General features: G+C 39.0%; 1 protein-coding gene across 10 annotated transcripts in view; it reads right to left on the minus strand.

Moving 5' to 3' along the window:
* Positions 1 to 23,950, minus strand: part of UNC80 (unc-80 homolog (C. elegans)) — a 176,271-nt gene that overhangs the window by 116,720 nt on the left and 35,601 nt on the right. For 6 of the 10 annotated variants that reach the window (XM_005874188.2, XM_014546050.1, XM_014546053.1 and 3 more), the window contains exons 12-21: positions 23,330 to 23,598; positions 21,900 to 22,265; positions 17,213 to 17,359; positions 14,345 to 14,492; positions 11,883 to 12,031; positions 9,564 to 9,730; positions 8,736 to 8,834; positions 4,709 to 4,923; positions 2,491 to 2,597; positions 807 to 903 (exon numbers count right to left, since the gene is read on the minus strand). In XM_005874188.2, coding sequence (XP_005874250.1) covers positions 807 to 903; positions 2,491 to 2,597; positions 4,709 to 4,923; positions 8,736 to 8,834; positions 9,564 to 9,730; positions 11,883 to 12,031; positions 14,345 to 14,492; positions 17,213 to 17,359; positions 21,900 to 22,265; positions 23,330 to 23,598 — 1,764 coding nt within the window. The remainder of the gene's footprint in view (positions 1 to 806; positions 904 to 2,490; positions 2,598 to 4,708; positions 4,924 to 8,735; positions 8,835 to 9,563; positions 9,731 to 11,882; positions 12,032 to 14,344; positions 14,493 to 17,212; positions 17,360 to 21,899; positions 22,266 to 23,329; positions 23,599 to 23,950) is intronic. The other 4 variants (XM_005874189.2, XM_014546049.1, XM_014546052.1 and 1 more) reach the window with 2 other exon arrangements.

The following is a 23,950-nucleotide window of genomic DNA, read 5'->3' on the forward strand; positions in this document are numbered from 1 at the left end:
TTCTTATATAAGGTTATTATGTTGAATATCATTTTTAAAATCAGGCGCACACTCCTTCTCAGGATTCTGAAATATACTTCCAACACCTAAAACTTACACCCACTGATTTAGAGTTTGATTTAATTTATGCTCATGACATTCATTTATGATGTTACCAACTCCTGATCCTCACTGAGAAGTCACAGATCTGATTTCCAGAAATGGTTTTCTCACTTCTTCTGTCAAGGATATCCTGATTCCTCCTACCCGTGGCCCCACTCTCCACCTGCTGCCTCAGCATAAAGGCAAAAGTATGGATGGTATCTGAGATTTGTTTTAAAATACATTTAAAAAACATAAAAGATAGATGAAGCAAATATGGAAAGAAATTTAATTATTATTGCAAGTGGGTGATGGATATTTAGGATCTGTTGGACCATTCTCTTAACTTTTTGGTCTATGTTTGAAAATTTCCATAAATACAAAAATGGCTCAGAATATAATTAAAATATAATTATCAAAATTTCCCATATTTCATTTCTTATGATTTCAGGGAAGAAAGGAGAAGGAGAGAGAGACAGAAACATCAATGATGAGAGAGAATTATCTATTGACTGCCTCCTGCACGCCCCACACCGGGGACTGAGCCGGAAACCTAGGCATATGCCCTGACTGGGAATCTAACCATGACCTCCAACTGAGCCGGAAACCTAGGCATATGATCTGACCGGGAATCTAACCATGACCTCCTGGTTCATAGGTCAATGCTCAACCACTGAACCATGCAGGCTGGGCTGAATATAATTCATAGGCTGCATAACACTTACCGAGACGCTTGAAGAAATTCTCCTCTTCATCTCTTCCATTTTCCATTCCACTCCCAGGCCCGCCTTCGGAAAGCTTCACTGCACTGGTAAATTTGACCTGAGAAGAAAAGGAAAGTAGCCAGATGACTAAGTTCAATTCTTTGTGTATATTCTAACCCTTGTCTTGAAAAATAAGATGCTTAGAATATGAAGGTTACTTCTGACTTCCACATCTGGTTAGTCATACTCTGTAACTATAATTTGAAGAAAGATCCTGGTCATAGGTTGAAAGTAAAATAATCAGACACTATGAAAATAATTGAGTAAAAAAAATTGAGGTATTCCTAGAGTTTAATTTTGATTAAATTCAAACTGAAAACCAGGAACAGAAAGCCATCTTCATTCTTTACAAATAACACCACCACAATTGAGAATCAGGCCAAAAAGAAAGCAGAATAGAGATTTCAAATCTCCATAGAAGAACCAGTATAAGTTTGTTTATAAAGTACACTGTAATTAAATTGCAATAACATGGGTTCTTCTAAGAATTAAGATGTATTCTCAATCTTGCCCTTAAGCCAACAGTAATCAAAATTTCCAAGAAAGCAAGGAGGCTATAGGCCTCATAAACTCTCAAATCCTTGGCCAATGTTTTAGCATAAAGAATGTGAAACGTGAATTATAAATATATCTTCTAAATGTCTTATAATGTTGCTATATTCTTTATATAATTTCAAAATATTACTTTTACAAGAGATAGAAGAAAACTGGTTTTAGTAAGATTCAAAGAAGGAAGAATGTAAGCAAATAATTTCTCTATAAAAATATAACTGATCATAAGCTAAAAGTTTCAGTGGTCGGGCTATGAATCATTCATAAGAAAAACTCTTATAAGAAATGGATTTCCCTGAGAATTATTACCTGTTCCAAATCATATGCTACTACATTGCGTAACAGTATTATGAAGAAGCACTTAATGGGAAAAGTCATCCTGAGTTTCTTTATCTTCTTCAATAGGGAGAATGGCTCAGCTGATGCAAAAAGTAGTGGAAGAAGAATAAATAGTGTGTGTGTGAGTGTGTGTGTAAGAGGAATCACTATAGAATTACTGTATTCTTGGAAAGGGGCTTGAGATATCAGGAATTTTACATGCGTGTTAAAAGTTAATACAGCTAGGAAGTAACACACACACATACACCTATATCTGCATTATAATTTTATATAAAAATGTTACCACACTTTTCCTTTATAACGTCTACTATTAAGACATCTTAGCCCTAGCCGGTTTGGCTCAGTGGATAGAGTGTCAACCTGTGGACTGAAGAGTCTGGGTTCGATCCTGGTCAAGAGCACATACCTCGGTTGCAGGCTCCTCCCCGGCCCCAGACCCTGATTAGGGCTCATGCAACCAATTTATGTGTTTCTCTTACATTGATATTTCTCTCTGTCTTTCCCTCTCTCTTCCACTCTCTCTAAAAATCAATGGAAAAAATCCTTGGGTGAGGATTTAAAATATATATGTGTATATATATTTTAAAGACATCTTAGTTTTCATTGCTCATCTAACTACGTTTCCTAAATTTGTTCAACTTAAAGAGAGTTTCTTCAATGTTCTTTGGCCCCTCCAGGTGTTTAGCATTTCTCAGCCCTAACAATTTTTCATCAGCGACTCCAACATCCTCCACAGAAGTAATGTCCTGTTTACCTTGGAGCTCTGCCTGATGAAAGACAGGCGGTCCACAGAGCTGATGTCCAGGAGGTCCTCCACGCCATCCGCCAGGCCTGAGAGGGAGGATCGCTTCAGCCAGTTCCCTATTTAATAATTTTTTTAAAAAATCAGACCATTATAGCATTTTCTCCCAAATGGATTAAAACAGAAATGCCAGCATGTACCCAACAAGCAATGAAAGTTGAATGGCTTGATATAAATAGAAGTGAAAGGAAATTGTTTTTAATGTACATGCTTTGAATCTAAATGGTCAGAGTTGGACTATTAAATTACATGAATAAGTAAGACCAGGACTAAAAGAACCTAAGCCTCCTAGGTGAATGAAACCATAATATATCCCGTTCTCCTTGACAACTTTCATATCTTCCAGTAAGTCCCGTTGATTTTCCCTTTAGTACTTCTCAAACCTGACCACTTATCTCTGTCTACATGGTCAATACCCAGTCCAAGCTCCCATTCCTCATACCTGGGCCACCCTCTCTCTTATCCACTTGGGCTCCCTCCAATCTGCTTTCCATGCTGTGATCTTTTAGAAAAAGTTTACCTGCTCATGTTACTACTATTCAACATCCTACCTGGGCTATGGAGGGTTTAGGGTAGAGAGTCAAACTGGCCTGCATGCTCTGGCCCAGGGGTCCTCAAACTACGGCCCGCGGGCCACATGCGGCCCGCCGAAAACATTTATCTGGCCCGCCAGGTGTTTTTGCCGCCGCTGCCTGTCCTGCTTAGCAGCTGACTCGTCCCAGGCCCACAGTGCACGTGTGTGGAATGTCTGAGGGACAGTGAACTGGCCCCCTGTTTAAAAAGTTTGAGGACCTCTGCTCTGGCCTGTCACTCTACCATGTCATGCAGCCCCTCTTCTCCTAGGCTCAGCTCTTCCATTTCTCTCCCTCCTAATATTTTTGCATATTTTATGGCTACCACCTAGAGTGCTCTCCTTCCTCCTTCCCTTAAGATCTTCCTCCAGCCCTAGCTAGTTTTGCTCAGTGGATAGAGTGTTGGCTTGCAGACTGAAGGATCCCAGGTTCGATTCTGGTCAAGGGCACATGCCCAGGTTGTGAGCTCCATCCCCAGTGGGGGCTGTGCAGGAGGCAGCCAATCAATGATTCTCTTTCAACATTGATGTTTCTATCTCTCTCTCTCTCCCTATCCCTTCCTCTCTGAAATCAATAAAAAATATCAAAAAAAAAAACCAAAACAAACAAACCAAAAAACCTGATCAGCAACTCTGCAGAGACAGGAAATTTGAGTTACAAAGTCCAGAGGTGTGAATGGAAGGCTGAGGGCCAAATCCAGCCTGCAGATATGTTTTATTTGGATATAGAGTATTAATAAAATAATTTTTGAATTAGTTGTCTATTATTAAAAACTGAGAGATTTCACATAAGTACACAGACTTCTGACTTCACTTGAAAAGCTGGCTTATCTAGCCATGATGAGAATAGATACTTCTGGTTGGCAACAATGAGCTGCAACTAAGCAGCATCGGCCCCCTTCTCCAGTTCTATCCAGACCCTTCGATTCCCTCTTGAGTCTCCAGCACTGTGGACCAGTATCAGTGCTGTTTATTATCACACTTGAAGTGTATGGTTGTACAATTCAGACCACCTACCTTTCTTTGTTCTGTCCACAGGGATTCTGGGAGTCAGGATAAATTATGTGACTAGAAACTGGGGTCAAGCTGGGGCACACACACACACACACACACACACACACACACACACATATATATTTGTTTTTAAAGAAAAAGAAAAAAAAGATCTTCCTCTAAGAAACCTTCTGTGATTCCTGTCCCTTCTCCCTTTAAGGCCAGGTCTTACTGTTGCATGCATTTGATGCCTTGTGTATATTTCCTTTATAAAATCCATAGTTTGCCACTATACTCAGTTACATGATTATCTGTCACCCCTGCTAGATTGCAAGTTCTGCAAAATAGGGCACTGTGTAATTTTGCTTACCATTTAATACCTGATGCCTAACATAATGTTTGCACCCTGTAGAAGCACATACTAGGAGTTTGAGAAGTATCTGTGTGTGTGTGTTTTTTTAAATGAGTAAATGAATGAATGCAGTCAGTTTTGGCCTTGAAGGCTTTCCCTTTCTGCATCCTATCATGCATTGCTCTGTTTTGATTATGAGTTTGTTTGCAGGCATGACATGGAATAAGAGAATCCATAAATAAATACAGACATACTTTTACCTATGGGGAGTTTCAGCTTCTTCCGAAGGGAAATTCTGCGGGACCGTGAGCGGGCGCGTCGGTCAGAGGTGTTCCCTGAGTGGGCGGTGGTGCATTCCGAAGTGTCCTGCTCAGACTGGCTGCTGGTGTCACTTGCTGCACTCTGGGATTTGAACATCTTGCGCCAGAAATCCTTCCGCCCCAGGTTTCCCCCTTGCATTTGTTCATCGCTGAAAGCAAGCAGAGGCGAGAATTAAATATGTGATACACTGTGAAATTCTCCTAAATTTCTTTCAACCCCCTGCCAATGGCACACAGGCAACTCATGCAGGATTTATCTCTCAAGGGCTGGGATGTGGAAAGAGTGGGCGTGGAAGGAGGAAGACCAAGGTTGACTCTCTGAATTCTTCCTGAAAACAGTCATGTCTCAGATGTCAAACTGAAATGACTTCTTATTCAGCCTTAATAAAAAGACTAAATTTTATTGCAGGTATTCGTCTGCAGGTGTGAGTCATAATAGCAGCAGCACTTACAGTGACAGTAAATATTTAACCACTTTTGGAAGTTCCCTGAGGCATGTGCACAATTGTATCTTACTCCCCACCCCCACTCCAGTTTAGTATAATTCTTGACATTAAAACACTCACAAAAAGTACTTGAATAAATGAAATGCAATCACCACACCCAAGGGATGAATCATTCAACAACTGTTCACTAAATTATTTTCAGAATGCCAAATTATTTGGCTTACTTTAGTCAAAGAAACTTAAGTAAGGTTTAAAAGTAAAAATATTTGCCGCAGCTGATGTGGTTCAGTGGTTGAGCATCAACCCATGAACCACGAGGTCATGGTTTGATTCCTGGTCAGGGTCCTTCAATGATTCTCTCTCATCACTGATGTTTTTATACCTCTCTCCCTCTACCTTCTTCTCTCTGAAATCAATTTTTTTAAAAAGTAAAAATATTAGTCCTATACAGTAAAACAAATGGGAACACCTTCAAAGAGATTTTTGAGTAGGGCATTGCACAAGAGAAAAGAGATAAGAGGCCAATTTTATGCAGACTTTAATCTCACTAGGAATTTTAAAAGAAGATGGTTAAAATGAGGTCCCCATTTTCACTCATTAAGTTGGCAAACATTATGGGGGTAAAAAAGAAAGCAATGGTTACTATCATACTGCCAGCAATGCCTTACAATGATTAAACCTTTCTGGAAGGTAATTTGGTTATCCAAACCCTATATCTACACCCATGACTGAAAAATTCAACTTCCAGGAAGTTATCACAAGGAAATGATGGGACAACATGCTAACATACAAGAGGGTCAAATGCTCACTGAGGTATTATTGATCAACACTGAAAAACTGAAAACAATCTAAATGTTCAACTCTAGGGATACAGTTAAAATAAATTATGGGACTTCCATATAATGACATGCTCCATAGACATTAAAATCCTATTTTAGAAAATTATTGATAAAAATGTTGAAGATATAGTGAAAAGTTAAAAAACAATGATCAAATAAATTAGACAGGATAAGACCAAGTTAATAATAATTTAAAAAATACACATGTACACATGTGTCTGAGTATGAGCTTATGTGTATATATGCTAAAAAATGTACCCAACAAAATATACCAAAAGTTTACATTAATTGTCTCCAGTTGATGGCATTCTGGTTTCAAAACTATTTTTCTCTATGCTTTTCTGTGTTTTCCACATTCATCAATTTGAACAACATATATGACTTTAGTAATTTGGAAAGAGAAGGTTATAGGAAATACCTAGTAACATGATAAAAATTTGTTCATGGGATTTGAGGCTTAAAAGCTTTGGAGTTAAATTTAGAATCTACCCCAAACTTGATAATACTGTGTAAAGCAATGATTTTCTAGAGATATTTAATGGGGATCCATATTTTGTCATTCAAAATCTCATCAGAGAACTAAATACCTTTTATTCTTATTTTAAACCAGGGAAATCTGTTTATCAAATATGGTATGAATTTTATTCTTATTTTAAACCAGGGAAATCTGTTTATCAAATATGGTATCAAATCAATGTTTTTGAACTTGACTTCTCAGTTATTTTTATAAAATGATCACAGTGCATGAAGCATTTCTTACCTTTGGGGAATGTGCGATACATGACTACATGATCTGGGTGGGAAAACATTCATGGAGGCTGTAATTTATCAGCTTTCTCAATAAATGCTACATCAGCTTTGTTCAATGAGTGTGTATCAATAAGTAGTTTCAGAGAAAAGAGCATATAAAACTGCTTTTTATATTACTCAGTTAAAGTGACTTATTTAAGGAGGGAGAAGGAGAAGAAAAGGTAAGAAGGGGAGGGGAAGGGAGGAGAGAGAAGGAGAAGATAAAGGAGGAGGCAGACTCATCCATCTACCCATCTTTCTCCAATGCTAAACAAGACATTTGGCGTGCCCATCTCCTGGGCCAACTCAGGTCAGGGAAAAGTTCTATATCTGACATTCTATGACATCCCTTCAAGTGGAAATTTTTATGTAGATGCCTAGTAAAACATGTATCTTCATTCGAGGGGAAAGAAGAGAGGTGCTAAATGCTGAGAAATTAGGTGGGGTTTACAAAATACTGAAGAAAGAGAATATTTTGCAGTCTACAAAACTAAATTACCTAGGAAGATAAATGGTTTTATTTCTTAATTCGATTTACTATTAGATAATTCTTACCAGATTAGCTCAATAATTGCTAGAATGATTTTGGAAAAAAGTCCTGCTTTTTCAGACAGATTCTGTGTATAAGGATTTTTAACTAGTCTTATGGCTATTCAGCTATAGAACTTTGCTTTTCACATTAATGTTTCTTTTTTCCTAGAGCTTACATTTGAATTTTTACCATTTCCTTGAAGACTTCCTTAAAGAAAAAACTAAACCTCAATTTTGAAAAAGTTAAAGAAAACAAAGGTTTAAGGGTAATCTGTCAAGTTTATCTTTTCATTGATTGATTGTCATTTATTCATTCAAATATATATTAAGTGCCTACTATGTGCCAAACACCATCTAGGCATTGGGGCTATCCTGGCAGGCAAAAACTCACATGGTCCCTGGGCCTATAGAGTTAATTTACTTCTCACGTTTCTCTACCCATTTAGGGCAGTCTCTAAGATTTTTCAAGGGCTATCACAACTGTGAGGGCTTTTTATCCTTTAAAGGTTTTGTTTGCTTGCAGTAGATTATTACCAAGGTCCTATTTGATGACTAATATTCTTGACTATGGAGAGAGGATACCATAAAAGCTCCACTACCTGCAGAATTTCTGGAAGGATAATTATTTAATAGTAAATCAGGGTTCTGGGAAGTAAAATGATGTACTTAAAAGGATGTACACATTTTAAATATTGATTATGCCACTTGTGCAAGCAGTCCTCAAAAGAAGAATTAATGTGCCCTGGCCAGTGTGGCTCAGTTGGTGGGAGCATTGTCCCATACAGAAAGGTCATGGGTTCGATTCCTGGTCAGGGCACATGCTTGGGTTGTGGTATTCGATCCCCAGCTCTGGTTGGGGAACATGGAGGAGGCAGCCAATCTGTTTCTCTCTTACATCTCTCTCTCTCTTCTCTCTGTCTCTCTCTCTCTCACTTCCTCTCTCTCTCTCTCTCTCTCTCCCCCTCCCTCCCCCCCCCTCTAAAAAGCAATGAAACTGTCCTCAGATGAGGATTTTAAAAAATCAAAAGAATTAATGCAAATGAGCCTAGGCTGTTTATTTAATGTCTACAGTAATATTCACATTTTCTGGGGACACTAATTTCAAGATGCTTTTGATTTTGCCATTATGAAAAGTAGAGATAAACTGATATCAGAGGCTTCCTATAGACATGAGGTTGATTATTTATTATTTGATTCTATAGAGATGAATGGCTTTGGGAATGAAAAGTAAAGGGCAGAAGCAAGGCAAAGTTTAAAAAAACAACATCATCAACAAACAGCAGTTTGGAAAATAAAATTTCTTCCATTGGGAAGTGCTCAGCCCACTACATTGGACACAAAACCAATGCTACTTACTGCTCTGGAGTCTGCGAGGGTCGACCAGATATGAAGCTGCGACATTCCTCAGGTGCAGAGGACACTTGGCCTTTATCCACAACGCTTCCTGCCTCTGACCTATGCAAATGGTGCATTCCACCAATCACAACAGAGCAGGACACCACTTCTCAGTATCTCGTATAGTTCACAACACGCCACTCTAGACAACTATATGGCTTGCAAACCCCATGTCAACAGAATCTATGTTGGTATGGATTTTATACCTTACCATTTGACTCATGACCCAGCTACCTATTGCCCAAGAATTCCACTATTGCTAACAGAATCATTAACTGCAGGCAGGATTTTAAGTTTAGGATTTTCTTTTAATCTTTGTAAGTGGCATTTTTCATAAAATAGGCATACAATAAATGTATGTTTATTTGAAATAAAAACAGCAGAGTTCTGTTTAGCAATTCATCTTTTGATGTGTTAAAAATATCATTTAACTGAAGAGGATGATATGGTAGCAGTAACTGCTTTTTCTTCCTGAACAAAAATTTATATTCTCTATAGAAGAAACAAAACACAGATTAAATACATAAGTAAGAGTTATGAAGGGCAGTTCAAGTGCATGGAAGTTTGGGATCAACTGAGCTCTGCTTCATACAGAGACAGGACTTATTTGATGGTAAACTCATTCCTTTCCTAAGCTGCAGCTGGACCACCATCCGTGATTCCATTTATGCAAAAGTAACTCTGCACTGGAGTTACACACAGTGTTCGGAACCACATGGACATGCAACAGAAGATTATATTCTACAGACACAGGCAAACACTTATACTCAGAGAGCTCAAGCTTCCAACCTTTTGCTGCCTACAGGCTTAGATTCTGGTTCATTCTCCTCCACCCTTTTCCCTGGTGCCAACTTCTCCGCACTGTCAAGTAAAGCGCTGAGGGCCACTCTCCTGAAGACATTCCCATGAGCCTCTTTGATAAATTGGACCAGCTGACGGATGTCACAATACAGCCCCTATTTGGAAGCAAGAAGGAAAGTGTGAGGAAAGGTAGTTGTGTGAGTGTATAGTTTTCATAGGAAGGGGGGAGGGGGTAATTCTTTGGGCTTAGATGAGCACTGGGATCGTAAAGGGAAGACAATTTCCTATGATAAAATCGATGGTAAACCTCCTCTCCCTTGTTCCTATGGCTACATTACCAGGAACCTTGCATGTCATTCTAGTGTGAAAAAGAATGGTTATCATGCTTCATATTCAGAAAGTTGGCTGTATCATTAGAAAGACACTGATTTATACTTTTAACCACTGGATTCCCAAGCTTTAATTTTGCTCTCTTAATTGTGACCTCTGAAGAGATGCCTGCAAAAACAAAATGCAATCAGAATTTTGTTTATACTAGAGATTTCAGTCCCTGTTTAGCTTCTCCAAATTTTCCACATCATTGTGATAAAATTGTTAAGTCCTCTATACACCTCTGACAGAGTCTAACATTCAAGGATGATGCATTTTGCTGAACAGATTTAACAAATAACATGTATGTTGCACCTCATTTGAACGTGAACTTGACTATGAACTTAAGATGATGCAGGGCTATTAAAACCAATATACTGGTAATTCAATATTTAAAAATACATGCAGCATTTTGGGGGGAGGGGATTAAGCTTTGCACTCAGCATTTCCCCCTCTCTTCCTTCTTTAAGAAGGCTGTCATTGTATTTTTTTTGTCTTAGGAAATATTCATGGCAAAGCAGAACATAAAAGCCTAAAAATATACTTACCTTGATAGCTTTGAGTTTTAAAACCTAAGACCGGTGGGACAATTATGCCCATGATCTTTGAAAAAGCAGAAGGGAGAGCTACTAAGGAAAACGTGGCGAGTGTCCTTTCAGTGCTGTGGGCAGCAAGGCCCTGTGCCCTCACTCTGCTCGTTGGCCGCTACTCCATGGAAGGGGCAAGGCCCAAGAAGCAAGGGTTCCAAACTCTCCAGAGTGCATGCAGCAAAAGCACTAGTGAAATAGTTGGTGTGAACCAATGATTGGAGCCCATGGACCCCCCCCCAGGCCCTAGGTCCCACCTAACACTTGCACTGCTCTGCGAAGTGGAGGAAGCCAAGAATGACTGAGCTTCAACTTCCAGCCATTCTAGGGGAAGAGTGGTTCCAAGTCAAATTGAAGATGATTTACAGAAAATTAAGAAATGCAGTATTGCTTCCATACATGATGTCACAATACATGTTATAATAAGATGTATGAGAGCTCACATGTATTACAATCAACTTGTCAAGTGACTTCTTTCTTTGACCAAATTGAATGCGTAGGTGGTGTCCATATTATTCTCAAGCTCCAAGGATCTTGCTGGGGTGGCTTTGACAACCAGGAAAAGTAAATTCCCTTTGGTTTGGGGTTTTAATCTGTTTATCTCCAGATAAGTGAATAGTTTCAATTGTTTAGAATATCTTAAGTAAATTCCTCAGATAGTGGCCACATATGTAGATGGACTGATTTCTGCATTAGGAGTCATAATATGTAACGAATTGGCACAACAGAAAAACACTCTTTTACTCCCCAGGTAGACCTGAGTTCATCTCCTCCCTTCACATCTATTGGCCTGAATGTACATTTCAGTACACAATCTCCTGTGTAGTAATTAAGCATTAACCTTTTACAGCCTGGCTTGCTCTACTTGTGGCTTCAGTGGCTTAATTAACACAGTCATTTATGAAGAGTAGCTAAAAGAATACAGCCCCCAATTAGAAAAACCCAACTATTTCAGCAGCATATTTGCATTCATTTTTAAAGTAAGTATAATTTTAAAAGATGCTTGGTATAACATTTTTTAATATTTCATGAGCTAGCATGCTGCGCTCCAGCACCTTCTTTCTGAAGGGCTCAAAGTATTTTGCAACTATTACACCAACCACCACAGAAGCCCTGAGACAGAGGAGGGAGAGAAGTCAGAGGAGGGATAGGATGATGAGTAACAGGGAAATGTGTTGCTGAGGCTCCACCGTGAGTTACTGGTAACATTGGAAAAGCAGGGATTTTCGACTTCAACTTCTCTTTCTCATGATTTGTAGGAGTGAAGAAATGCAGTGTTTCTTCTCTACATGAGAACTTTTTCCTGATGGAGACAGAGATTTCCTGTGGGAAGGAAAGGTGAGCTTCTCACCAGATTCTCGGAGCTGTGCAGTTCATGTGTGGTTGAAGCGCAGCGTGTGATGAGGGCCTTAAACATGGCACTGACGATAATGCCTTCCACATTTTGGGCTGTGGATTTGTTGTCCACTGTGGTGAAGTTATTTCCAAAACCAGCCTTGTCTGGAATGCAAAGGAGCCAATTAAAGGCAGTTTCCATCAAACCACACAGTTTAAAGAAGTACTGGGCACCCAGGAATTAAGGAAGGGCACACAGAATACCGAAACAGAGGATTAAAGATACCCCTGGTTTAGTAACCTTACCATGGACTTGGAGATAAACAATTCATAGTCTCTTTCAGAGTCTTTATTACGACACTAGAGGCCCGGTGCACGCATTCGTTCATGGGTGAGGTCCATCTGACCTGGCCTGATCAGGGCCGATCAGGCCGGGCCAGCCGGCGGGGAGGGGCCACGGGTGGTTGGCCAGCCTGCCCAGCCCTCTTTTCAAACTCCTGGTCCAACTCCCGGTCAAACTCCCAGTCCAGGGGACAATTTGCATATTATTATTTTATTATATAGGATATTCCATTGCTTTATGGAGTGCTTTAATTGATAAACCTCAGCAAAGAAAAGAGAACTGTTGATCCTAAGAAAAAAACTTAGATCTAGAGTAGTTTTAAAATTGGTGATCATTCAAAAAAATAATCTACTAAAAAAAAAAAAAAAAGATCTACTAAAGGGTCCCTCATTGGAGGAGAAATTAATCAGATCAGTCTTGTAGGTGGTGAAGAATACTGGCTCTCAGTGGAAATCGCTAGGTTTGTAAGAAGTAGAGTGAGGTGAGGCCAACCAGGTGAGTGGGGCAGGGGAGGGAAGAGGCCAGGAGGGGTCTGGAGAGGCATTCACACAGGTATGCAATGGGAACAAGAAGGAACTGAGTCCTGCCAAGAGCTGCAAAGGAATTCCAGCAGCATCTCGCTCCCAGAGACTCTTTGGACAGACAGAGAAGGAAAATCTACAACCTCCCTCACGGGCACCCCTTTCTAATTCATTGAAATGTGAAATGCCAGTGAACTGAGGCCCTCACCCTCTGTGGCATTTTATACCAGTTTTTCATGAATCCATGGACCTTTTGTAGGGTAACATCAGGTATTTGGGGGCTGCCAGAAAATTCCTCATGGGGTTTGAGCCACCTGTGGACTATGGACTGTGGACTGTAGGGGCAGAGTGTGTGTAGCTCCAAGACTGACTAGATGGGGCCCTGTGTGTCTGGCTGGCCCATTCACTGTGAGACACTTCCATTTCTCAAGAATCCCAGGAGGAATTCATCACCTTCAAGTAATACAATTTTATTATCAACCTCTCTCTTCTGTGTCAATGTACAAGGGATAATCTCTAGATTTTACATTAGAAACAAATGGTTTAGTCTATGCTTATAGTTTCTATCTCCAATAGCTTAAAAAAGATTGTTTAAAAGATTTGTAATCAAGATTTCTCTTACAGTCTCAACCACAACTCTCACTGTTTTCTCTTTCTTTCTTCTTTTTGTTTTTGTTTGTAATGCACTTGGCTTAAAACAGCTTTGATAACATACATTATTCCACATTTTCTACAGAGAAACCATATTTTCTAAATCCATCAAATATCTCTTCATTATAAATTGATCGACTACTATACTACACATATTGTATAAAAATAGCCCCCCTACACTAAGAAGTTATTTCTTCCCAGGCTCTAATGAAAATGTGCATTTTCCTCAACCTGGGAAACACATCACTTTCAGTTCATTACTGCATTTGCATTCAAGTGGCATTGAAGGTGTTTGGTTTATTACGAATGTAATTGGTGTTCACTGGTCTCCCCCCATAACACAGGTCTCTACACTGGAGTTTTCTTAAAGCCATGAAGCTAAGATATAAATAAAATATTGTGGGCCTGTCTATACATCCATTTTGCCTGTTGTTGTTTTTTTAAATCGGTATATTGTATGCGTATATGTGTGTATCAAAATTGTGTTACTACTATATTTATATATATTTTTTTCTTGCCTGTTTTATTTTGTGAAAAAAATATCTAAGCACTGTGGTGAGCACATAATAGATGTTCATTTACATGACTATCTATGAGTATATTTCCTAGTTCCTGGATCTCTGCCTCAGTTGTCACACAACAGAAGGTCATATGAGAGAGAGGAATAGTAGTGCAAGGGTTGAGGGGCTAAGGGTGAGGGTGCCACAGCTTCACCCAATTCCCATTTGCTGAGGTAAGCTGTCCTCAGAAAGGCTCCAAAATATGTCATCAAAGATGATGTACACGCTTCTCTTGTTTATACCCTATTACACTTACACACACACACACACACACACACACACACACACCCACATTTCCTCCTCTATACTCTATCCATATAAATTTAGTGTGCTTCTGAAATGCTACCTGCTTCACCTCACAGCGACTTCTCCTAGAACTAGAACTTGGTTCAGCTTTACTTACTGTCAGTGACCGGTTCCATACAAAATCCTAGCAAAGCATGCAAGAAGTCCACTACATTATTGAGGGAGTCCTTGTTCACATAGTCCCTCATGGTTTGTCGGAATTGCATCTTATCTAGCTTGTACAGCTTAGTGAGGCAATTCTGGGCCTGCAAGGAAGGAAGAAAAGTGAAAAAGTCACAGGTACCAGCTTAAGTTAAGGATACCATTAGCCCAAGACGGCAGCCTTCAGAAGGCAAAGGCTCCTTTCCATCCCAGCTGCCTGGTGCTGGCCAGCTTGCCAGCCCCTTGTGTCCAAGTAAGAAGTGGGCAGAGACAGGCTGAGCAGTCCAAGGGCATTTGCTTTGAGAAGGGCTGCACCAGGTAAACCCAAAGCTAAGGTCTAATGCTGGTGCCAGTGGGGGTTCAATATTTCCACCAAGATCAAGAATTTAAGGTCTCATTGAAGAAAGCTCAAAGTGTGAAATTTAGGTAGGTGACAGGATTGGGAATCTAAGATTAGAATATTTGCTGGCTATGTGCAATGGGAAGAAGCACGCCACACCTGTGCTCAGCTACTTTGAACTTAAGTAGATAAATGAAGGTGGGGTGGGAGGTTTGTAGGAGGTGCGTATCCAGGGTCCTCTTATGTGGTCAGGAGGAAAATATCCTTGAAACATGAAAGAGGCTTAAAATAAAGGCAAGTCTGGTTTGTTTACTCATGTGTCTGCATTTAAATGTGAACATTTGGTATTAAAATCAAAGTTGGCTTCATGGAGATGAAAAATAAGTGACCGTTGGCTAGGCCCAGCTCCTCAAAATTATATATCTTATGATCCAGCAAATAATTTTGCCAATTGGAAAGGGAATGGGGATAATCCCCACCATCAGAACAATAAACTCACAGTCATTCGCTGCAGAAGGCCACAGACAGAATGCACTGGTACTGCCCTCTTCTATTGAGAGAAATATCACAGGAGAAAATCTCAGTTATATCACCATTTGGCCTGGCTCAGTGGTTGAGTGTTGACCAAGGAATCAAGAGGTTCGATTCCTGGTCAGGGCACATGCCGGGTTATGGGCTCAACCCCCAGTAGGGGAGGCATCGATCAATGATTATCTTTCATCATTGATGTTCCTATCTTCCTCTCTGAAATCAATAAAAATATATTAAACAATAAAATGAAAGTCTAGATGACTTGATCTGGTAGAGGTAAGAAATATTCTTAACATTTTAAAAGTTAAGTACCCTCTGGAAATGCAATGCATTCGAAATCTGGAAAAGCCTACCTTCCTGAATTAGAAATTCCCAGGGAAATTTTCTCAAATTTTCATCTCTTGAAGAATGAACCATGAGTTTACTAAGCATGGATAAGCACAAATCCCCAGAATGAATACTAAACTGGGCTGCAAGATAAGGGAGGAGTCCCCATGTAAGTCAGCAAAGCTGAGCAGGAAGGTAGAAAACTGGACATCCTGGTAGGAAGCACAGTAGTCTTGAAGAGTAAAGCCTGGTGAACTAAGAAGTTAACAACAGCCTCTCAAGTGGCTTCCGATTGAACTAGTTCTACTTTCTCCAAGTCTAAAAAGACAGGTTCTGGTATCAGAGCCAGTTGTTACCTCCAACTAAAGTATCACACGTCATATTTTAGTGTTTCACTTTATAGAACTGGTCTTCTAGATGATGAGCGATAAGGTTTCAGCCTTGAGGGCATTCATTCATATTGTGATAGAATTAAAAGTCATACACCCATGCGCAAAGATAGGGGTGAAGTCAGCTTTTTATTGCCTTCTTATTACTTTGATTTAGTTTTGGCCTCAAAATCTAGATCTTGGTCAAAGTTTTCAAGTTTCATAATTTAGAAGTTAATTACTGTGAAATAGAACCCCCATATACATATAATAAACTAAGATATACAACATAATAGAACATAAACGAAATGATATATATATACATGGATAGAGAGGTAGATGATGAATTACAAAAGAAACACAGCATGCTAATACTGTGTGAGCATTTCACAACAAAACCTAATACCAAGTTAAAATGGGCTGGCATTAGATTTTGACATGATCCTAAAACTCTGCAAGATATGCCAAATGGTTTCTTAGACTCAAATGCATATCAAACTCTTATTGTAGGCAAATATTTTCTTAGGATTTCAATTCAAATATACATTTGAGGCAACAGTCCCAGTTCAGACTTGCTATGGAGATGGGTTGTCACTCAAGTGTGAAGGGGAAAGTAACCATCAGCCGAGGCAAATGAAATGAGCTGGTATGAGACCATGTTCCATTACAGAATCATGCTTTGCAAGCCCAAGTGCAGAGTTTCAAGTTTCACACAGTTCAAAGGGACATGATCTCCAACAGAAGCCAAGGTTCATTCTCAAACAAAGTAGCCAGAACATGACTGGCTACTTTTACAGTCCTCTTTTGTCTCAATAAGGGCCATTTTCCATATCCATGTAAGAACAACAAATTCAGTCCTAAACGTTGACTCCTTTTCTTAAATAAAAATAGTACCCAGGCCAGTGTGATTAAAATGCCATTTGTCACAGACCATTGGAAGCTTGCTACATGTATTCATCATTGCAAAGTTCTTCCAAACTAGAGTGCACACATTCCAATTATATACTCTTTCACCAACGGGGAGTTGGCCTGCTCCAGACAGGAGGCAGAACTGTTTTCCCAATTAAACTTTCCTGGGCCTGGGTTTTAGATATCTTAAGATATCTTGTGGGAATCCTCCCAACACAAGATATCATTATTTACCCCTATGAAATACAATGTTTTTCAGAGAACACTGACCCTCATTGTCAAAGGACTCATTCTTTTGTTGGAGGGAGGGATGAGGGAGAAGAAATGGAATCTACTTTAATTCTCTTACATTCTCTCGGAATACCTGGTGTCTCAGACGATCTCCAGAGAGCCCTCGGTGTCCTTCTCCACAACCATAGGCACATCCCAAAGACTTAACTATTTTGATGAGCATGGTTAGAGCAAGCCTATGGTTGCTTACAGGTATAATTTCATCCTAGTACCCACGGACAAGAAAGAAAGAGAAGTATGTTTACTTAATCACTAAGGTCCTTTTGCTACCAAGATTTTATTTTATGATTAAGCCAAGTTAATTTGTTTTATAGTGAGCACCTGCAATTTGCAAAATAACATTGTCAAGGGTTCAGCAAGCAAGCTAATTTTTCTAAAACCTAGATCATGATTGATTTAAAAGAAAAATATCTATGCATTTTGCATACCCTCTAGGACTAAAGGATATGAATGGAAACTTCTTTTTAAAAATATGTTTTTATTGATTTCAGAGTAAGGAAGGGAGAGGGAGAAATAGAAATATCAACGATGAGAGAGAATCATTGATCTGCTGCCTCCTGCACACCCCCTACTGGGGATCAAGCCTGAAACCCAGGCATATGCCCTGACAGGGAATTGAACCATGATCTCCTGGTTCATGGGTCTAAGCTCAATCACTGAGCCACACCGGCCAGCTGGAGACTTACTTATTCAAAGATATGCTTTTTTATCCTTGACAGACTATTAGGAAAGTTGCTAGAGAGAGGCAGTGTGGACTATCAGTGATGAAGGCAAATAGATTTTCCCAGAAGCTAGTCTCATCAGCAGGCAAGAATTATTGCCTGATTGTACCACCAAGCAAGAATTATTGCTAAATTTCTGGCACTGATCGAAGACTGGAACTAGAAATCACATGACAATTTCTGAGATTTTTAAAGAATTTTTCTAATTTTATACTTTCACTACATTGTTAGAATATAAAGTGAGAATATAAAGAAATTTGTAAGTGTTTGATTTGTCCTTTGCAGCTAAAGAGGAAGCCTTCCTGCATGAATTATGAGAACTACCATCCTTTCTTTTACCCCATTTAATCCTTCTTGTCAATGGAAAACATAGCTTCCAGAAAAATGAATTTCCTTGAAATATTTCCAAAGAAGCATAAGGATGCCGTTGCTAAGGAATGACGCAGACCCCAGTGTGGGAGTGAGTGCCATTACCTTCGGGAGGCTTCAATCTTCCTGAGTCCTTCTGGCTACAGTCTGCTGTCAGCACATACACCATGGATTTGAGATTCCATCTCCTGTTCCTTAACTGCATATCATGCTAGATAAATGAACTCATCTCTATGTGCTTTAGTTTTCTGTCCTGTGAATTGAAGATCCTAATAGCTTCCATTCCTACTTCATTGGTTGACTGTGCAGAATAAATTAATAGACAAGTGATGGGCTCTTCCATAGTCATATAATCAAGTGTATACATAAACTTTGGAGCCATACACATACCCAGATGTGTAGGGTATGAAAGGGATAGAAGGTTACCTAGCATCATGTGCCATAATGTGGTAGACTTTCTCCTCCCCTCATGTTATGTAGTTGGTCCTACTTTTCTAATCTATAGGCTGATGTAGCGTATGGGGCTGGACCCCAGAGATGCCCCTTTTAGGACTGAAGCATTCATTTACTGAGCTGAACTCCTCTCCAGGCACTGCCCCTAGCTAAAGAGAGAAGATTCACCCAAGGTTATGGTCTCTTCCTGGAAGCAATCTGCTTTCAATGGATAGTCAAGGAAATAAAGAGGGTGGGGAATATAAAGGTGGGATCCCTTACTTCACCTGGGGTCTACTTTGAGGAGCCATCCCAGCTCCAAAGCTTCATGTGTGTTAATTGGCTGAGGCCTCTATTATAACTACATTGCAGTTCAACTTCTCTCTCTGCCCCACCCTGCTTCCTTTACACCTCACAGATATTGATTCTGAGAAGACACCTCAGGAAACTTCCTGCACACATACCTCCATGTCTGAGTCTGTTTACTGAGAACTCTGCAGCTTAGATGGTTGCAAATGAAAGACTCAAACTTACCAGTAGACCTCTATCTGTTCGTTCGTTCATTCATTCATTCATTCATTCATTCATTCATTCTTATATTTATATATACCAATTCAGAAATGTTTCAGTTTGGATTCATATCTTAGCTCCATAACCTTGGGCCATCTATGTAACTACTTTGTACCCTACAACCTGGGAATCATAATAATACCTCTCTCATAGAGTTGTGAGAATTAAATGAGTCAAAACATGTAAGGCACAGAATAATAGCAAAACAAATGCTAATTGCTATTTCTAGAGTACTGCTATCCTTTGGGGCAACTTGGTGCAAATTAGAAGACTCTCCTCTGGGTGGATGAATCAGGGAAAAGTGAGCACTCTTAGTGGATGAAGGCTTTGGGTGAGTAGCTTAATGAGCAAAGCTTGGACTGGATTTCAGTCCTTACTGACCGACCCCTTTAACCGAGAGCCTTTATGTAGTACACACACTGCACAGCTGGTGCCTCAGAAAAGGTCACCTTGGGTAAAGGCTGGTTTAGAAGATTGGTTAAGACACATTTTGGAATTACTATATGTTCCTTTAAAATAAAACCCTAGCTCCAAAAGCTCTTTGTAAATATCTATTTAAGTTTCTATTTGTTTCGACTTTCCTATTTCCTTGGGATTTAGGTTTCTCTCACAGGTGACATTCAGAGAGATGGATCCAGCTACAGGCAAAGATCAGGACAGATATTAAATAACATTTCAAGCTCTCAATATGAGTCAGTGACCATCAGAGAGACAGAAATTAGATCTTCCTTTCTGAATATAATAAATTCCCCTTGTTTCTGGTACTTACCAGTTTGCAAAATTAGATAAACCTTCTGATGTCATTGAAAGTAACAGATGGGTTTGGGAAAGAACAGACCTGTGTGACGCACAAGACCAATGAACTTGACCTACAGTCATATTTTATTTTATAAATTTTATAAATTCTTTGTACTACAAAGAATACTATTTTGCAGAACTAAGTATAAAACACTTATATCTTGGCGTCTGTTTTTGAAACCACTTGATCTGACTTTAAAAATTTCCATACTAATCAAAATAACACTTCCATTATCAAGTATCTAGTATAATACCTAGATTTTAAATAAGACACGGAACTGCAGGTCTTCAATAAGAAATTAGCCCTAGCTTGTTTGGCTCAGTGGATAGAATGTCAGCCTGTGGACTGAAGGGTCCTGGGTTTGATTCCAGTCAAGGGCATGTACCTGGGTTTCAGGCTCCTCCCCAGCCCAGGCCCTGGTCAGGGTTCGTACAGGAGGCAACCAATTGATAAGTTTCTCTCACACTGATATTTATCTCTGTCTTTCCCTCTCTCTTCCACTCGTTCAGTGGAAAATATCCTCAGGTGAGGATTTAAAAAAAATAAAAAATAAAAAATTAGATGAAAATATTAATTGGGTAAAAATCAGAACTAAAAACAAAAACATAATACTATTAATGAACCTCAGAGATTCTTAGGATATATAGCAAAACCCTCATCAATTTAGTTGAAATATCTACATTTTACAGATAAAAGCTTATGAAAATTTTTGTCTCTTTTAACTTTTATTTTTTTCTTTCTTTTTTTCCCTTGAATATTGTAATGGACACACCACCATCTATTATCTCTTTTAGTGACCAGCCTAAATTGATAGGTTAAAAAATGGAACTTTATTAAGAATCTCACTGTTTGCTGTGTTTATAAATTTGGTCCTTACAGATTGTATTTGGTTGCTAATTCTTACATAACTGCTGACTGAATGATCCCTTAGGTTTTAGGGTCCAAGATAAAATCCCTTGTGAGCTGCACCATCCTTTAGATAATTTTTACCTAAAGGAAACTCTGAGGATTCTTGGATAGTCATCAGTGATGTATGAGGAGCTAAGAAGCTGAAAACCTTAAGTACCAGAACATACTATTAGAATTGGAAAACATTATATATATCAGGAGAAGAAAATCCTGAAGAAAAGGTTCAGGAACCCAAGAATATTGGGGAAGGAATATTTGGATCACAGTCCAAGAATATTGGGTAGATAGGAATAAATAATAGATGAAATAATAGATGAAGAAACACAGATGACAAATGCACATTAAACATACACCCAGTGGGACTGGAAAGAGATGGAGAAAAATATTATTTTTAATGCACACGCATTAAATATAGGACATGTGAGCACACAGCAAGAGGGTGGTCATCTACAAACCAAGAGAAGAGGCCTCAGAATGTAACACCTTGCTTGCACCTTGATCTTGGACTTCCCAATCTCCAGAACTGTGAAAAGTAAATTTCTTAATTAGGCTTAAGCCACCTAATCTATGATATTATGGTAGCCTGAGGAGACTAGACAATGCTCAACTAGGTCAGACCTTGAGAGTCTTGAGAAAGAGGCCATCCTTGGTGGCAGACTGAAATTATGGCCAGATAGTGTATCTGAGATGTTCTTTTGCAGAAATAACATGACCAGGAAATTAGGTCTAACATTGCTTGGATGGCAATGGTTCTTGAATTTAGAATACAGTTTATCTCTTTCCACTGATGCCTGCTGAAGACCTAATGAAGAGATTTCTAGATTTAACAGTCTCTTGCTCTAGGTATTAGCTGTTGTTCTGAGTCAACAAATTGCTGAGAAACACACACTGGAAAGTAGTGAGGGGAAACATTCCTTAGGACACAGAAGGTAGTTCAGTCATACCTTATCTTGGTTCTTATCATTCTTCTCATAAGGGCCACCTCCACCTCCTCCACCTCCTCCTCCATCGCCTCCTCCACCTCCTCCATCTCCACCTCCTCCTTCTTCTCCTCCACCATCTCCAGCTCCACTAACTGAAGGGCCCCCAAATCCACAGGAACTTCCAGATACTCCTTTGAACTGGAAAGTTCCCTCACTTGGTCTTTTTTCCACAGTCTCATTTTCCTTATTTTCACTCTTCTTTCTGTTCTTTTCTATACAGGGCACCACACCAAGTTGAAGCAAGCATTCAACGATGTTTAGTGCCACATCACAGATTCGAGAACTGATGTCATGGTTAAGGACAAGATAAACAGCCTTCAGAACCACCTGGGGAAAGACAAAAATAAACAGAGGCTGATTAAATTAATTGGATTATCTCTTCCTATTAGATTCAGTTATTCTGTTTAATCAGTTTCTTTTAGGATGTTCTATGCATTTGAATATAATTAATTCAGATAATTTTCAGATATTTCTAAGTTGTTTTGGGCCTTGTTTATGTGCTTAATATAGAGTACAAAACACTCAATGAATTAAAAATGCATATGTGTATTATCTCACTTAAGTATTCCCAAACTTGCCATGATATATAGACAGTTAATGGGGATAATGAGTATAATGAATTAATGGGAGAGCATTTGTCCAAAAGGAAACTTGTTCAATTGCTTTTTAAATCAAAGTATTTTAATTTTCTGCCTTTCACTCTCCACCAATAATGGATAAAAAAAAATGACTTCCTTATGCACATAATAGAGGAACATTTGTACACTCACAATTGTATCATTATTTACATTTCAATTTTAAATACAAAATGTTTGCCTTTTTAAATTATGTCTTTTTTTATTTTAATGTTTTAAATTATTTGCTGATCCAGTTCCCTAATGTGAAATAAAAAGTTTTGTGAAATATAATTGTAAAATATAACAACCCTTCCATTGTGCTAATAACTATAATCAAGACAGTCATCCTTGAGAATGCAAGTTTAAATATTTTATTGGACTTCTGTTCATTTTCCCCTGCTACACAGGAGGTTTATAGTCATGTTGCTTTTATAAGAAAATAAACTGAGAATTTCTTACTCTCTGGAAAAAGGGGACTTAGCAAACACACTCACATTTAGGCATATTTATATATGTGTATTCAGGATTCACTAATGCTTTTGGGTTAGAAATATTCTGAGATGAGGTCAAATGTAAAGTAATTCTTGAAAATAAAGGGGGAAGGTGTAGCTAAGAGGGTTAACACATTTATGAAATGTTTTATATGGATTTTTTTTTCATTTGAAGGTTCAACATTTCTAAGACTTCATATGCCCACTTTACACAACATAGTAAAAACTGAACCAAAGGATCAATATCTTTCAAGCTTCAGTAAGAGAAATCCTTGCTCCTTACAGAAAGATCAAGCATGCCATTTTTGTGAACAAAGTTATTGGTCCCATCAATATGCTCTGTGTCCTCCAAGTAGCTGTAGTTTATGCAGGAGTCCGTGAGGCTTCGTGGCAGGTTCGCACAGGCCAGGGGTTCATGTGTTATCTCTGGGATAGGCACCTGGTTGCAGAGCTTCCTCATATGCTCATTGAAGAAGTCTGCGTAGCCTACGTTGAATGACGCCAATGTGGTATTGAAGGTTGCAACTGTGATCGTGGAGATCTGGGATCTCACTAATAAAAGGAAAGCAATGTCTTAGTTTTCTCCATATTAATCTGGGACATCGCATTAGACACGTATACTATTATCTGAAATATGACCACAATCACAGCTGTAGCTTTTACAGATGTTTCACTTGTAGTCAAAGAGCTATTCTCAACTCCCACAGAATGCTGCAGGTGTTAAGGCTATGCCATGAATAGCTGATAAATAATGAAGGTTATAGAAAAATGTGAATTCCAGCTAGCTTTCTTAAAACCCGGGCCAGAATTTAACTTTTGTCTAGATAGAAGGTGGATTTTACCCACTATTAGATGATGGACCATATTACTATAGTTAAACTAGTTTACTTGGAGTATTTCCCTA

The sequence above is a fragment of the Myotis brandtii genome, unplaced genomic scaffold, assembly GCF_000412655.1.
Source record: "Myotis brandtii unplaced genomic scaffold, ASM41265v1 scaffold43, whole genome shotgun sequence".
Classification (NCBI taxonomy): Eukaryota; Metazoa; Chordata; class Mammalia; order Chiroptera; family Vespertilionidae; genus Myotis; species Myotis brandtii.